A 17293-nucleotide genomic window follows, 5' to 3' on the forward strand; every position below is an offset into this window, starting at 1 on the left:
GCGGTGCCGTCAGTGGGATGTGCAGCCCCGCAGGGATGGATCCTCTGGTGCTGGGATGGGGCAGCTGGGAGCACTGTGGGCACAGAGTCGTGCTGCTGGGGTTTGAGGTGGTGCTGTCTTTGTATGCTTTGTATTTTTTGGAAATGAGACTCTCCCTTGGGCACCAGGGGGAGGGGGACGCTAACAGGGGAGCAGGGGGGAGAACATTCAAGTTCAGGTTTTCCCACTGCTGTTGCAGTGTGATGTGAACAAGCAGGGATCTCTGCTGGCACTTGGGGTGGGTAGGGACTATTCTCAAATGCAGAGCAGCTCCCAGGAGCTAGAGAAGGGATCTGGCTGGGTTTTGGTGCTGCAGAGATGTTATAGAGGGTGAAGAACATGGGATGGATGTGGCGCCCTGGTGGGAGAAGTATTGCTCCTCCTTGCTGCCCACCCTGCAGCTCTGCATGTGCGAGTGGGAACCCTGGGAGAGGTGTTTGCATACACAGCCTGGGCCAGAGACTCAGTTCTCCCCTCTGGACCAGCAGGTGCTACAAAGGCACTCCCCGTTCTCCCCATAACAACCTGGGATTTCTCTTTCCCCCCTTCCCATGTTCTTGTGCCAGGATGGGTTTAGCACAGTGTCAATGAGCAGGGTGTGCAGTGCTCAGAGGAAGGGCTGTGGGAGAGCTCAAAGGGCCATGTTTGCACCAGGGGGACAACACAGGTGGGGACAAGAGATGTAGCAGCAGCAGCACATGCACAGCTGCTTTGCCAGGCAGGAGCATGCAGGACAGCGGGGGAGGGCTGCAGCATACAGGGGAGAGACTGAGTGGGACGTGGTTGTGGGTGTGGGGATGTCTCGGTCCCCGAGCTCGGCCGTCACCCAGTTCAAACTGTCCATGGTCTATGCAGGTGAAACTTGGCTGGAGGAGACGGAGGAGACCTCAGTCTTGCTCTGGGATACAGTGGAGGAGACATCTTCGTCACCAAAAGGGTTCTTGCCACAGCAGATGGTGGTGATCATGCAATTACGGAACTGGGAAGATAGAAGGAGAATGTCAGCACTCGAGGATTGTGAGGGTGTGCTGTGGGGCTGAGAACTGCCAGCGGCCCTGAGCTCTGCTGCTCCCCAGGCTGCGATGCAGCTGGTGGGGATCGAGGTGCCCATGGGCACAAGAGCCCAGGGCAGGGGAGGGGCCGTGCCCCAGCACATCTTACCTGCTTGTTCATGAGGACGTAGATGATGGGGTTGTAGAGAGAGGAGCTCTTGGAGAAGAAGGCAGGCACTGCCATCAGCGTGGCGGTGAAGTCTGCTCCCTTGTTGGTGAAGATCCAAAATGCCACTACAGCATAGGGCGTCCAGGCCAGCATGAAGCCCAGCACCATCAGGATCACCATCCGCGTCACCTCCTTCTCTGCCTTCTGGGTGGTGGCTGACTCCTGCTGCTGTGCAGCTGCCTGCAGGTGTGGGGCAGAGAGGGACAGCCCTCCAGTTTACTCCCCCATGGCTCCACACAACCATCCCTGCTCGCTCTGCCCACCCTTTCCCCATCCACCTCTCTGCCCCCCGGCTCCGGGTTTTACCTCTCGGACTTTGCAAATGAGGCGCCCATAGGAGAAGAAGATGACCACGACTGGGATGATGAAGTGGATGACAAACATGTAGATGACGTAGGACTCGTTGTGGTAGTCAGGGTTGTGGGTGTAATAGTCGGGGCCACAGGAGCACTGCATCCCCTCCGGCATGTACCTGCCACCAAGAAATGTTCAGACCATCACCAGGATCCTCCCTGGGGACAACAAAAGGTTTCTACCCTGGGACCACCTGCCCCAGGGATGAGGTTGCTCCCAGAATGGCGCATGTGGGAGCTGCTCCCTGGCTTCTTCTCTGCACCCTGCTCGTTGTCCCATGCTCCTGCCCTTGCTGGCTTTGCAGCACAGATCCCATGGCTTGAACCACGCTGACACACTGCGCTTGGGTGCGCAGCATCGTTTTGTTGTGACACTGCTTCCTCCCACAGGCAGCAGGCTATTTATTTCCTTCCTACGTGGCTGAGCAGTTGCCTGCCAGGAGCCACCTGCTCGCTCCCTCTGCAGATGGAGGGATGCTGAGCAGGGATGGGAGCTGCTGGCTCACTGGGGTGAGCTCTCAGGAGCTCAATCCCTGCAGTTGTGCTGGGCTCATGTCATTGTAGCCCTGGCTTAAGGGTACACTGCAATTCAGCCAAGGACCTGCCTGGCCAGGGATGCCGACCCAAGGCTGGATAGCAGCTGTCTGCCTCTGTCCCATCATAGGCCTGTGGTGGCCGGACTTTGCTGCCCCAAAGCTACCTCCTGACCGTGCCCAAGGAAGTAGAAGGGGCTCACTATGTCCCACAGGGAGCTCTGCTGTAGAGTACTGGTTGGGGCTGGAGCTGCAGCATTAGAGTAATCACCTCCAACTTATTCCTCCCCTGTGCACTGAGTGATACATCCTGGCAGGGGATGTGGGGGCCTGAAGGAGCCAGGTGTGTGCAAGTGTGAGTGAAATTCACTGCAATGCTGGGAGAAGGATGGATGGGATGCAGGGAAAGCACAGCAGAAATAATGAGAAAAGTCCTGTGGAGCTCCCAGCAGCAATGCTGGGGCAGCAGGATGAATCAGGTTTGCTCAGAGCTGTCTTGTCCACTGGGCTGGTCACTCAAACACCCTTTAGGATCCGCATGGAGAAATGGACACTTCATAGCATGGGTGGGATGAGCAGTGCCTAGAGAAGCCCTTCAGGGCAGGGCATGGGGGGCTGCTGCAGCTGGAGATTCCGAGCCCTCATGAGTCTTACATCTGAGCTCACACTTCCCTGTCACACTCCATTGCCGCTTGGGTGAAGCCTGGGGAGTCCATAAGCACACCTCCTGTCCCACCAAGGTGGTTGTGTACCCCGACTCACCTGGACCAGCCAAAGAGGGGTGGAGCAGCACAGGAGAAGGCCATGACCCAGGTGAAAGCGATGCCCATCATGGCATGGGTGGCAGAGAAGCGGAAGTTTCCCATGGGCTTGCAGACAACGATGTAACGCTCTATGGCCAAGACCACCAGGGACCAGAGGGCAACCTGGCCTGCAGGAGAGGTGGAAAGAGAGAGGGCTTGGTGATGGTGAGAGCTCCTCCAGCCTTGGTCTTCCCTTCGCAGGCACAGCAAAGAGAGGAGGAGATTGGGATCAGATAACCAGCATCCTATTAGATAACTGAGAATCTATTGCAAGCGTGCAGAAGGTTGGGAGCTGAGAGGAGTATCTGCTCCTCAGTGGGATGCTGGTGATGGAGGAGGGGATCACTGTGGTGTTTTAATCATTTAAAAAAATCAACAGAGAGAATTCCACCTGGGTGTAAGGAAGTGTAATTTCCGGTAAAGGCACCAGATGTGTCCAAACCTGTTGGTGCCTTTCAATGTGTATTTCATGAGTCTTCCACCAGTGCTGAACCGGGGGGTGGTTGTGTGGGTGGGCATGCATGCACATGTATTTATAAGGGATAATTAAACTTCAGGGGATTGGAAGCGTTTAGTCGGTGCTGTAAGCCTGCTAATGCCCCCAGCTGTGATAATCTGCTGATAACTACACCCTGTGCTAGGATTCGCTGGAGACCTGCTGCTCAGCGACTGCTTCCCATCAAGCTTTCCTCCCTGTGCTCAGGAGCCTCCTCTTTACTAGCTAGGAAAATTGGAAGTGTAAGTAATGCAGGATTTCACAACTGGAGATGGTGCAGACCCATATGGTCTCCTGCATCCAAGACAAACCACTCCCTGGTCCTTGGCTTTGATCTGGATGCCTTGCTTTGTTTTGCCTAACAGAATATCCATCTTTTGTTCAGACCAGCATCGTTGCAGGAAATATCCCATTTAGGGGAAAAAAATGTTAAGTTAAGGCTGTGAGTCTCTGCACAAAGATTTGCAGCTGTCAGATAAATTAGAAGGTGTTGTGTGGGCCCGGATGGCTGTGTGGGCTGGGGGTGCAAAGTGAATCTTTTCTGTTTTGCAGAGGGGCTTTCTGAAGGAAGAAGCTGTAGCTACACTCGTGTCCCTGAGGGAACAAGGAAGCTCCCAAGAGCAACTAAATCAAATGCAAGTGGGGCTGAGCTGAGCAGCTGTTGCTAAACCTGGAATCCTCCTTGCCCTCCGTGCTGCTGCTCTCCTCTTCTGGTAGGGGCTGCCTCAGCTTCTTTTTGCCCTGAGATGAACTGTCACCACTCTCCTTGTCCTGCAGTCCTGCTCTCCACACCCATTCCCTTGTGGTCCCTTTCCCACTCTGGGATATCTCTTTCCCCTTGGAATCCTACCACATGCTTCGCCTTGGAACAAGGCGGTAAAGGTGCACGATGTTGACTCCAGGACATTGGCTGGTCATCCCCAGCAGGTCTTTGCTAGCAACTTAGATCCAAGACCCCTGGATTCATGCTGGGCAGCTTGGCCAAACAACCCCAGGTTTAATCCTGCAAACCAGGACCCCTGCCATTTCCTTGCAGTGATCGTGCCATAGTGGTGAGATGGGTGCTTCTCGACATCAAGATCAAGCTTGCATGAATCTTTTCCATCTTCTAGCCATAGGGAAGAAGCACCTTGCATGAGGAGCTCTGCCCCATGCAGCCAAGGCCATCTCATCAGCCCCACGAGGTACGGGATTGGGTTTCTAAAGCCCTATAAAGAAGCAAGACCACCCTTTGCCCAGCCTCACTCCCACATCCCACTCTGCAGCCATTACCTCCCAGCGTGGCGAAGAAGCCTTCCACAGCACAGCCAATGGGACCGAAGACAAAATATCCATTCCAGGCTGTGTAGAAAGTGACGGTGAAGCCAAAGCAGGCCATGAAGAGGTCGGCCACCGCCAGGTTGACCAGGATGTAGTTGAGAGGCTGCCGGAGCTTCTTGTGTTTGAAGGTGACCAGGAGGGTGAGGAGGTTGATGGGCAGACCGGTGGAGATGAGGAAGAAGATGTAGCAACACACAAGGCGGTATTTCCAGGGCTCGGCAAGGTAATACTGGGGGTACTCAAAGGGGCTTCGCACCACCCCTGTCTTGTTGGACATAGGCACGTAAAAATTGATACCTTCTGTCCCATTCATCCTGCCAGTATTATGGCAGCTGCTTTGCTTTTAAGGGTATTTTTTTAATCAGGTGCTCTATGGTAATGAATTTTGTTTCAACCCCAATTACTGAAAAAAGAAAAAAAGAAAAAAAAAAAGGGAGGGAATCCCCAAACTAATGGTAACAAATAAATAAATAAACGCCCCACCAAAAGATCCCTCCCCGAGCTCCGAAATTTAATTAATGACTAAGAACACCAGTAAATCCCAGGGGAAGGAGAGGTGGTGCGTTGGCCCCGCGCCGTGCTGAGGGTCGTTGGTGCCGCGTGCCCAGGGAGGTTTTATACCTTTGGGCCTCCTCAAGGGAGGAGGGGGGAGGCCGGATTAGGGGCTAGGCTAAGTTTGTATGACAAGGGCAACGGGATTGAGAGGGGCTGATGGTTTAAGCACCCTCTAAGTAGCCAGTTGGCCCCAAAACCTGCATTAAAGCGTATTAATTGGCAATAAGTGTTTAACGTTGTTTAAGGAGTTGTGGGGAGGAAGGGAAGGGCTTGGGGAGACCTTTGGAAGAGGGGCAATGTCAGGAGGAGAGGTGGCGAGTTGGGGAGCAGGTCCTTTGGATGACTGATGGGAGAAATGGATCTCTGCTTGAGTCCATGTTGGATCACAGCCTTTGGGGCATCCCTGGGTGGCTGAAGGACTCCATAGAAGTGTTTGGGGCCTGAGGGGTACCCAGCTCTGCTTCACTGCCCTTGGGAAAGTTGCTGGGGGGAAGAGCAGAGAGAGATTGGCCACACTGTGCTTCAGGTGCCTGGTACAGTGTGAGCACGACGTGGTTTAGGTACGTGTCTCCATCACAACTGGGCTCTGCCTATGTGGGTAAGGGCTCCCTACATGCAAGCAGTGGGCAAAGGCAGGAGGGGAAGCTGTGCCAGCCCAAGGGCTGCCATCTTGGTTAACAGAACATCTGGGGGGCAGTTCAGCTGTGCTGCACCCTGATTGCAATAGAGTGCAAAGGGCTGGATATCCTCTTCTTTCTTCCTCCTCGTCCTGAGGAGGTGGTAATGATCATCTCCCACCTGCACCTCCTCCCCACCCCAGGTAGCTGGGCAGCTGTCTTACTTGGATTGGCAGAGCTTGGGAAGGGTTGGCCACAACACTAGAAGCAGCCTGGCAAGGTACTGCAGTTTGCTGGAGAAGCAGAGTATGAATGCAGTGGAGGAAGGAAAGGAAACCTTGGCGATGTCCTGAATTCCTTCCAGAGATGGTGCAGAGAGAGCAGCACCAGCTTGTAGGCGCATTGGGGTGGAAATAAACTTCTCCTGGTCTCTAAGCACTCATCTTATAGTGTGGGATTCCCATTCCAGAGCACACAGGATCATGAAACCTTCTCAGCAGGGTCAGCCGTAGCTTAGAGCACCAATGCTCCATCCTGCCCAAGCTCTTCCCCATTTCTTCCTTCTGGGTCATGGGTGCTCCTTCTCCAAGAGACCTGCCTAAGGCGCCTTAGTGAAGCTCTGCCATTAATCTCTGACATCTGGTGGCGTTAATGGCCCTGATCTGTTAATGCGGTAAGCTGCTAGCCTCCTTCCCACTGCTGCCCTCCACCAAGGCAACGTCGATGGAAAAAGTCAACAGTGTCTTGCTGGAGGAATGAGATCTGCAAGACTGGAATGGCTTGGAACCAGAGGGCAGGAGCAGAAGGCTGAGGGGTGTGGGTAGGATGGATGATGCCCTAATCGCTGGCCCACTGATCCATCTGCACGGGTCAGAGGAGCAGAAGTAGGACATGGCAAGAGTAAGTGGGTCACAGCAGCCTCAGGTGCCCTGAGAAAAGTGATCCCATGGGATGTCTGTGCCTCTCAGGAGCATTTCCCTGCTCATCCCATGGAACTGCCAGCCGTGAAATTCCCAGTCTGGGTCTCTTTTAGACTTTCCATGAGATCATCCCCGAGGGAAAGAGGTTTGTGTGGAGCAGTCCTGTGGCTCTACTTCTCAAAGCTTTCACCTCTTTCATGCCTTTCCTGACTCCAGTCAGGATTCTGACTCAGTTGAGCATGTTTTTGCATATAAAAAAGCACGTGCAGATGTGAATCTCAATTCCAGTGCGCCACTCCCAACTTCTATGCTAGAAGGCAACTCTTCAGATAGAAAATATCAGTGATTGTTCATCTTCAAAAGACGTGGACTTTGCTGTCTGTGCCAGGAGCACATGAAAGATCTGTTTTTTTCTCCAAAGCTTTATATAAAAACATGGTTATCTCACAGGGGAGTTCGTTTTCACCTCCCAATGTTTCTTTGTGAGACTTTCTGCCACATTTTATAGTGCCTCATATTCTTCTAAAGGGTAATATAGTTGTACAAAGGAAGCAGGTCTGAGGGAGGAGGAGGTAAAATGAAAGTCTATTTTGGATTGTGAACTGATGCTGTGGGAAAAGATCAGTAGGATTATTATGGGTATAATCGCCATCACCATCATTTATTGATTTCTTTATTTTTTAAGTTCTTTGACCAGAACAAACCTTCTTTCTGCATTCCAGCTAATGCATGGTACGACTTTGGCTTCATGCTTGGCACCCAGACACCGTCCACATGCAGGATTGCCTACAGTGGGACCAAGAGGACTTTTGCTTGGACTTCTCCCACTTTGGGGAGCTGAACACGGAGCAGGTAAGGAGCCACACGTGTCCTGCTGGAGGGTCTGAACGTGGCTCTGTCCCTTCTCAGCCGTCCTCGAGGACCCAGCTTTCTCCCTCACAAGCTGAGGTTGGTGTTTTGGCTGATCCCCCGAGGTCGGTGTCGATGTGGATTTAGAGCTCTCTGCAGGTCAGCGGCCAGCGCAGCAATGCTGAAGGCCTCGAATCAACTCTGCAGAAGAAAATGACACCAGGGAGGTTAGCTGGTTCCTCCAGGACGTGTCCTGAATGCAACCTCGCTTCCTTCGGTGTCCCTGTCACAGAAATGGAAAGTGATGGCTTTAATTTGGTGTCTCTTAGCAGGGAAACTTTACGGGCTGTCTCCCAGAGAGCTCTCAATTGCTTTCTGTGCCGAAATCTATGATAAAGAAAGCAACAGCAAAATCCAGGCCCTGTTTAATGCAGGAGGAGAGGCTTGTTTCTTTGTGTTTGTCCTTAAGAAAAGGAAGGGTTTTCTTCCCTCATGCAGGCTTTTCTGCTTTGCTAAGCTCTTTGAGATGAGATTCTCTTATTCATTGTTTGTCAGCACATTGCGTGAAGGAGCCCTGAGCTTCTCTGGGCTTTCATGTCCCGTGTAAAGCAAGAAATGATAATTATAATCAAATAACTGAGCTGATACGGTTGGTTCATCGGGTTTCAGTAACACAGCCGTGGGAGGGGGTGGCTGGGAGCCCTCTGCTGTCTCTGTCCTTGTGCAAGGCAGCACGCTGCTCGCTGCTGCTTGGGCAAAAGCAAAGGAGCAACTTGCCCAGGGAAACATGCAATGATCTGCAGAGCAAGGGGAATGTGAAAGCAACAGAAGTCAGTCCTGAGGCAAGCAGTTGGGCTTAAATTCCATTGATAAACTAATGCACAGCACTTTAAACCTTGGCCAAGAGCACCAGATACAAACACTGAATACAAAATGATGTGTTTGCTTGTGTGCTTTTGGATGGTTCTGCAGTGCACTGCTCTGCATCGCTCCACTGGAGGGGCTTCTTCCTCCTCATGGGCATTTGCCCCTGGAAGACCTCACCTCCCCATATCAGATAGCAGCCACGTGCAGCCGCTGAGCTGAGCTGCTTACGCCAGGCTGTGAGCTCCCTTACCAGGAAAGGGGTTAAAGCGAGATAAAGCCAGAGTGTTATGGAGACCATATGGAGGGGAAGAAAACCCTTTATCCTGTAATTGGATTCATTCCCAGCAGCTCCTGGTGGAGGTGAGGCTGAGTGGAGCTGACAGGACGTGATGGGTGAGGCGCTGCCAGCTGCCCCGTCCAAAGCAGGATGTGTGCATACAAACTTGGAGATCAATCCAGGAGATCAAATAGATTTAGATGTGTGGCAGAGAGAAGGAGGACAGAGATGCGTTTGCAGTGTGGCTTGGTCGGCTGCTCCTTGCCCAGCATGGGTTAAATCAGCTGTGGCTGCTTGCTGCTCCTTTGGACTTGCACAGCTGCATCCACCCAGGACAAGGACCTAGTGGTGCAGAGAGGCTCTGTGCCATGCCCTCGCTTCCTTCCTCAAAATTAAGAATGCACAGAAGCCTGTCTCTTGCGTTGCTTTCTGCACCAGGAGCTTTGTGCAGAAGGACCCCATCTGCAGGGTTCCATGCAGGTTCCTTTCACACCCCATCTCCAGGCTCTCACCAGTACAGCTGTACAGGGAATGGATGCACCAGGGCTAGAAGACAGCTAGAAAGCAGGGAGAGCTTCATCACAGCCACCCATACCTCATGTGTGCAGTGCTGGCAAGCGAGCAGGGCGCCATCACCTCCCCCTCTTTTCCTCCTGCTGCTGATCCAGGTAACATCCCTGCAAGAACCACAGGATTTCCTTGGAGAGATGGGAATTCCTTGGGCACTGACATTTCCTTGCCAAGGAGCTGAGCAATCCCGGTTCAATTGCAAACCTGCACTACTCAGCATGGTGCTGTCGACACCTTTAACTAAGTGCTAAACAAGGGCTGTAGCAGAGTGGGCAGGTTTTCAAGACAGCCTCACCAGCCCTGCAGCACCAGGATGGGCAGCCAGCACTGCCCAGCAAACCAAAGCAGCACCACCACTGCTCTGCATGTCAGCAGCTGTGCCAGGGAGCAAGCTGCACGCTGATAAGGGTGATGAGCAATGCAAGTGAGAAGTTGCTGCCTGCTGCTGTGAGATCCTTGCCTTGCAAACTGAAAAATAAAAATCAAATCCTTGCTTGGTTTTGTTCTGTTTTATGGGCTCTTCACCACAAGCAGGAGTTAGAGAGGGGTTGCAGGGAAAGCGAGGGCTCTGCTCTTCAGGCTGTTCCAGGGGCAGACACTGAACTGCAATGTCTGAGAGGCAACAGGAAGGTTTTCCGTTTAACACCGAAGGTTTGCAGGAGTGCAGCTCCACCACCTTTGTTCTGCAGCACTTTTCCACGGCTTTGAGAAGGGCTGAGCAGTCAGAAAAATGGGGCTTAGGCAAACAGGAATAATCTTTTATTTTTTAATTTGTAAATCCCATTCGAAGTTGAACTCTGTTATTCCTCGGGGCCTTATTGTGGATGCTTGCAGCCCTCTGCAGCGATGCTTTATACACGCTGTTTTGTTTTGTCATAACTGGGTCATTTTTTATTTTTTTTTCCATTTCCAGTGCACAGCCCTTGGTTCTCTCTGCGGAAACTTGGAGACTGCCGTGAGAGGGCCAGATGGGAGTAATCTTTTGGGGAAAAAGCATGGAGGAAATGTGTGCAGATGGCTAACTTGCTGCTTTTGGAGGAGCCGTTCCTGGTGCTCGGTGGGGCCACCTCTGTGCTCCATCAGCTCTATGGATCCGTGGGCAGCCAGGTGGGTGCACCCAGAAAAGACACTTTAGGTCTTCTGAGGAGAAGCCCTTACACGGCTGCCTTGGCCACCAGCAGAGCCCTATTCCCTGCCTTATGCCCTACTTTGGGGCTCTTATTTCTCTTGGCTGCGATTGAGGCTGGGCACCTCGCACTAGAATTCATTTTTGTCCTCTTCTTGCTTTAAAGCCTTCTAGAGATTTGCTCCAGTCCAAATGTGTCCCTTCCCTCCCTTTGCCCTTCATCCCATAATTGGATTCATCGCTCCCATCCAGCCCAGCCCAGCTCTCCCCATCCCTTTACATAACAGTGCTGGCTCTGGGCTGTGCCTGGCTGAGCTAAGCCTGGTGCTGTGCTTGGCCTCAGGCCATCAAAACCAGCGGAGGGTTTGCACCAATTCCTGTTGCAGGCTGAATCCTGTGCTAGTAAAGCAGCTCTTTTCTTTTACAGTTCCTATTCCCTTCCCATTTATTGCCTCATTTTCCTTCCCACATGCAATCTGTGGTCTCGTGCTGTGGCACATCCCAGTGCTCCCACCAGGACCCAGGGCACGTGCTCAAGAAAGGAGGTGAATGCAGCAGCCCTGCACAGCTGAGCAATGTAACGGCAAGATCACCTGGAAAAAATGATTAATTTCCCACTCCTTTCATTAATATTTATTCTCCTTAATTCTCAATCTTTACTGTTCAGCTCTCTAAAGCTTTTGTGGTTGAGAGGCTTTCACTGAGGTTGCTATTCATCACCTAAGCAAAAGATGCACAGATTAAGCAGGCGGTTCATCAAATCTGAGTCCTGTGCTGGAACCATCACCTGCCCCTGCAGATCATTCTGCTTCTGCCTGACTTTTGCAGAGGGTGTTCCCATGGCCTGCAGTGTTTTGCTAGGCTCTGGGTTTCTCTCAGTGTGCTCAGTGTGCACATTATCTTGCCATGTGCAGCCTTTTTCACCCTGAAGACATCTGACCCTGTTTCCTTGCTGCCTTGCAGAATGAATTGCTGTCGTGAACGTCTGAAAGGAGATAAAGCAGCAGCAAACTCTTCTCCCCTGTTGCAGATAAACCACTATTAACAGCCGAGGGTTTCTGGAATGAAAAGGGTGACTCTCCATTGAAAGCAGCGATAAATCCTGGCCATCCAGCATAATCCAGTCCACCGTATCGGGAAATCTCATGGGAGCTGGCAGCACTGAGAGCAGCAAGGTCTTTTCATGCTACAGTTCTCCCGTGGATGGATAATCTCCATGGCCTACAACTGCAAATGCTGGAGGTTGGATCCTGAATGCCGTTACCTTTGCTTTTACTCCCCTTCCCTCCTCAGCAAAACCACTGCTGCCTTCTGCAGGAAGACAGGGTGTACCTGCAAACTTTGCCTGCAAAGGGGATCACAGGGCTGCATTCTGTATCCTGCGTGAGCAAGAAAATCATACATCATCTTCCTGCTGATCTGGCAGTGCGAGCAGCCCTGCAAAGCAGCGATTTAATGCACTTCTCAGTGCTTGAGCTTTTCGTCTTGCTATGCTTAACCTGATATACTGTTATTTGATGCAGAACAGTAGGGGGAGGTACAAAGAGGTAGCATGAAAATAAAAGGTCAGCGGGTGCCTGGTGCATGTAAAGGCTAAATTGGTCTTTCATCAAATCTAATAAATATTCCTTGCGAGTGGGGTGGGAAACTCCTTTCCTGAAATGCTGAACGGCTTCCCTTCCTCCAGAGCCTCAGGGCTGCTGGATGAATCCAGGATGGGGCTGCTCAGCACAAGGGGACTGCAGAGACAGCCAAGGGAAGAGCCAGGCTCAGCCCCCACTGCGCATGAGGCTGCATTTTCCAATGTTCCTAAAAATATTCCTGAGCCTTTAAGTGCAAAACTGGTGGTTTGGATTTGGAAACCCAAAATGGAAACAGATGAGCTGCATCCCATCTTGTTTTCTCACCTCCTCTCTTTGCTCTCTTCACTCGTTCCAGATTGGGGAGAGGAAGGCAAAGGAATGACCAAAAATGAAGAAAAACAAAACAAGGAATCATTCCCCCCCCCCCCCCCCCCCCCTTTTTTTTTTCCCTGTGTGAGAGGCTATGATGTTTTTATAAGCATAGAAATCTGGGTGTGCTTTATTTCTTTTTCTTAAATGAAATGTAATGATTAGGAAATGGGGTACTTCGGCCCCTGATTCTCCTCTACCTCTCGTGGAGAAGTGAAATCCATCCAGGCTGTGTCCAGAAGCATTTCATGTTATAACCTTTGCAGGTCTGGAGAAGTGGAGGCAGCAGGCAGAACTTCCAGATGCCTCCACTTCTGGGATGTCCATTTCTGATCAGCACAGGCTTGGTTTGCAGAGAGGCTTTGCAGCACAGATGTGCCAGGCTCCAAACGATGGATGAAGGCCCTCAGGGTTGTCTGCGTGTCCAGAGGAACTCAGCAAGGCGCAGGGATGTAAGCCAGGGCCACCCGTGGCTCTGCTGTGGTGGCGCTGCTCCATCTGGAGATGCTGGTGTTGAGCTTTGTGCTTGCAGGTACACGAGTTTGTCACCTCTGGGAGGTGGTGTTGGGATGCTCCTCGTCTGCCACACATCCAAAGCCTCCACTTCCTCCCCTATATCTGCACCTGGCAGCACAAGGAACCTCTGGCCATAGGAACCAGGCAGCAGAGTGAGAGGAGAGAGGAACAACACGAGACAAATTCCCCATTAATTCAAGAGATTATTATTAGCTGCTAGAACCAGGAGGGTGAGCTGTTCTGGGGCATCAGCAGGAGTTAAATCCTTGCTATTGATTCTTTCCCTGCATTACCATGAATTAGGCCACTGAGGAGAAATGGAAGTGGACATGAAGCAAAAGTGGGGACGGGAGGGGAATGTTTGCATGCTTAAAATATTTATGCTGCAAATTAACATGTGTTTTAAGCCTGTGATCCTTCAGACATTTATCCAGCATGAATATTTTGAAAACTGCATTAAAATTTGCCACTGGTGCTTTATTCATTAGGAGTGTTCAGCAGCCACAGACAGCAGTGCCTGCTAAATCTGTAATGCATCCATGCAGAGACAGCAGCTGGAGGATGTTGCCTGGGCTGTGAGAAAGCTTTCTGCTCCTACTTCCAAAGCGGGGAGCCTGGAATGAGTTCCTTACCCACATCGACTTCAGTCGTGACTGCAGATGTCACATTCAGCAGCACATGAGCCTGGTTTTTGACCCAAGCAAAAATAATTTGATGGGAGTGGGGTGAGACCAGCGCTCCCATGGGGAAAGGAGAGTTAGGGATTGGGGGAGGCAGACCCACGCAATCCTGCTGTGGGTCTGGTGGAACTGTGGGAGCAAACCAGGCTCTGCTGAGCACGAAGGTAAGATGTTCCCTCTTGTATATGCCAGCCCCACGCACAGAGGTTCTATAGTGGGGAACAGGGGGCAGCTCACCCCATAGCAGCTATCAGGGCTATTGCTATGGCTTGATATCCAACATTACGGCCTTCATTGGGGGGCACCAAAATCCCTGCCCAGGTGCAGGGCAGAGCAGAATGTGGGATTTCAGCTGCTCACTGCTCTGTGCCCGCTGCTGTTGCCTGGGACTGGAGCTCAGTGCTGGCTCCTAGAGCTGCTTTTCATGCAGCCTCCTTGCCAAAAAACCCCGAGCACACTGCGACTTGGAGGGAAAAGTGCAGGACATGGAGACAAATGCTCGCTGCTGCTGGCACAGGGAACTCACTTTCCCCGGATTCCTTGACATTGCTACTGATACATGGCTTTACAGACTTCGCTGCCACTGCCCGGTTCCTGTTAAATTACTCCCAATTATGGCAGACGTTTAACTTCACAGAACTGCGAGCAACTCCATTTTGCACATCCATTTTTTGTGAAGCTTCTCACCTCTGCTGCAATATTGCTTCATAAAACCGGGAGAGCTTCCAGGAGCCTGAAGACTGCAAGTCGTTAATGGGGCTGCAGTAGGACAGACTTCTCCCGTTACGATGCTGGGGGTCAGAATTCCTGCTGTGACTTTTATTTTCATGTATCCTCGTTCTGCGTCTGCAATGATGTGCCAAGCCTGTCCTTATGGGCAAATGTAAAGGGAAAATGTGGAGGGTGGGAGTCAGGCCCTTATTTTCAGTTCTGTTTCCTTTCCCTTTTGAGCACGCTCGCATAATGAAGAGGCAAACCTGGCCGACAGCACCCAGCTAATTCAGATATAATTAATTCCCATTTTCTCTTTTTATTTTAAAGGCTGCTCTCTCCGATGAAGTGGAGAGCTTCATCACAGATGGGTGGGAAAGCTGCCAGCCAGACACATTTTTGAGGTAAAAGGGGAAAAGACATGGGAAAGTTTAGTGCTTTGCAGAAGTGACCTTTCCTGGTGATTTGTCACTTCCCAACACCATCTGCTGACTCGTCAGCTGCATCCATCATGACTATAAAAGAGATACTGAAAAAAGTCAATTAAAACAGGGACTGGTGTCAAATGGGCATTGCACAAAATCTGTAGCAAAGGTGGGTAAGGAACAAACCGAGTCAACAACTACTGGTCATCCCCTTTTCATCAGCACACATAGCCACGGTCCCAGGGAGAAAAACTATGCTCACCACTCCAGAAGTTTTATCTCCAAGCCTGCTTTGCTGCGATAAGCTGCAATAAATGCACGGGGATCTTAGTGACTGCCATGTGTCTTAAGGAAGAATTTGGCCCAAATTGAGCAGTATTGATTGCAGTGGCAGTTGCAGAGGTCATTGCAAGGCCCAGCGCTTGGTGTGTGTGTACACATCATATCAACCAGCTGCAACCGAAATGGGTGAGAAAAGACATTTTAGAGGCCTGGGCCATAGCTCTTTTCCTCTTGTCTCCAGCAAATGTTGCTCACAGCTCAAGCATCCATGCAGAGCACCGCTGTGCTCCCCTGCCACATGGAGCTGTTTGATGCAGGAGGCTTTCATTGCTTCCCCAGCTCATTTTTTCCTCTTGCATCTCCCCCACTTGAGGCTGTTGGCTCTTGGGATTCCTCATGCAGAGCCGCCGATTTGCAAGCAGCACCTGGACCTGATCCCAAATCCTCCAGCATCAGCATCTGCCTGATGGTTTTGTGGGACCAAAGGCAACCCTATGAGATCTTAGACAAATCTCTGTGCCTCATCTGTACCGAGAGAGGTGCTGGTGGACAGTTGTGTCCCTGAGGGGTGCTGTTGTGTTCAGGACTGTGAGATGCTGTTATTAAGGGAATGGGCCACAGGAGGACTCAGAATGGACAGATAAATCCCTCATACTGCCTTGGCATCTCCCCACTGTTCCACTCATTTTATAAAGCTTTTAGTATAGCTTTAGCATGGATAGCTTTCTTTATTATGTTAATATTTAGATCCTGCAAGGGTGGTTATTCACTGCCTTTAATCAGTGCTTTTGCAATGCCAGGGAGTCAGGCATCATTCTGCCTTGTGCTGATTTTAGTGGCTTTGTTGTTACCTTGATTTGTTAACATTACAGGACAAAGACCATTAAGAATGACATCACTGGACTGCTGACATACCCACACAACAAAAGCTTTATCCTGGGGGGCTCACAATCTAAACAGACAAGTTAGGGGAGGGGAAGTTCTCCAGCTTATAGATGGGGAAACTGAGGCAGAGTGTGATCTGCTCTCAGGGCCTTTTGTGGCTGTGGGCCATACAGAGAATAGATGCCACCAAAAGACAGCAGCCTGGGGAGGCAGGGATGGGGATCACCCTGGAAACTAGAAACCCTTAAAAGCCTGATGCAGATAAAGGTGCTGCCCATCTGGTGCACCCGTTTCCATGCATGCCAGGCAGCTGCTCCGTAGTGCTGGGGAGTGTGGGCGCTGTGCAGGCATGTGATTGTGTGTGGGTATATAAGGGCAGGATCCCAGCCCGTGTGACACGGAACAAGAAGAGGTCTGAGCCGGGCAGCGCTCTCCAGGTGGGTGTTTGTGTCTGTGCTCCATTTCCAGGCTCAGCGGGGTGAGCTGTGTGCTCTCACATAGGTGCTGGTGTTGGTGTTGGCTTCAGCAGCTGCTGCTGAACATGAGAGAGCTCTGACAAGGAGAGGAAACGAAATCAATGTTTAAGCAAGGGGAAAGGTGCCTTCTGCTCTTCTCCCACGGTGGGAGCATTGATTCCATCAACTCCTGCTCACTGTGAGCACCCATCAGGCACAGTGAGACCTGGGTGCCCTCTTGGGAAGCTGCTTTGAACAGTTCGAACTGAAGTCACAGAGTTCCTACAGACAGCAACAGTTCGAATTTTTGGAAGGCATTGCATCAGCTGAGCTCCATCTTGTCACTGTTCTCACACCAGAACCAGGCGGATGTTCACCATCCTGCCTCCCAATAGGCATTTCACCCCAAGTTATGCAGCCATAAGGAGAGCTGGGCACTGGTTCACCCAGCCTCATGTGACAGCAGCACTTTGTTGTGCTGATTCTGAACTTGGGATCCTTCTGCTTTGTGCTTTCTCTTTGTAGCTGTGAAGCAAATTCACAAACAACAAGGTACGTATCTGCCTGGAGAGGCACTGAGCTGATGATCTCAGGTCTGGAAGACATGTCCTGCTTACAAACTAAGGAAGGGACATGCATAAAAGATATTTTTTTGACTAGAGTAATGTGCGGGGGTGTTTCTCTGGGGGAAGAGTGAGAATCAATTCGCAGAGGGCTAGTCAATAAGAGATGAAGGAGGTGACTGAGTTTATCTCTTTGTATATGGCAGTATTTTATTGCAATCTTGGAATAAATGAAGCCACACAAGAGATTGATGACACTGAGATAACACCGTGTTATC

At 51.2% G+C, this 17293-nt stretch overlaps 1 protein-coding gene across 1 annotated transcript; it reads right to left on the bottom strand.

Annotated features, from left to right (window-relative positions):
- Positions 1-886: 886 nt before the first annotated feature.
- Positions 887-5078, bottom strand: LOC125684036 (green-sensitive opsin). The gene is made up of 5 exons (XM_048925712.1): positions 4718-5078; positions 2909-3077; positions 1567-1732; positions 1201-1440; positions 887-1018 (listed from the first exon to the last, which is right to left on the bottom strand). The coding sequence occupies exons 1-5, from the start codon at positions 5076-5078 to the stop codon at positions 887-889; spliced, it is 1068 nt and encodes a 355-aa protein (XP_048781669.1).
- Positions 5079-17293: the final 12215 nt, after the last annotated feature.

This window comes from Lagopus muta, chromosome 24, assembly GCF_023343835.1.
Source record: "Lagopus muta isolate bLagMut1 chromosome 24, bLagMut1 primary, whole genome shotgun sequence".
Classification (NCBI taxonomy): Eukaryota; Metazoa; Chordata; class Aves; order Galliformes; family Phasianidae; genus Lagopus; species Lagopus muta.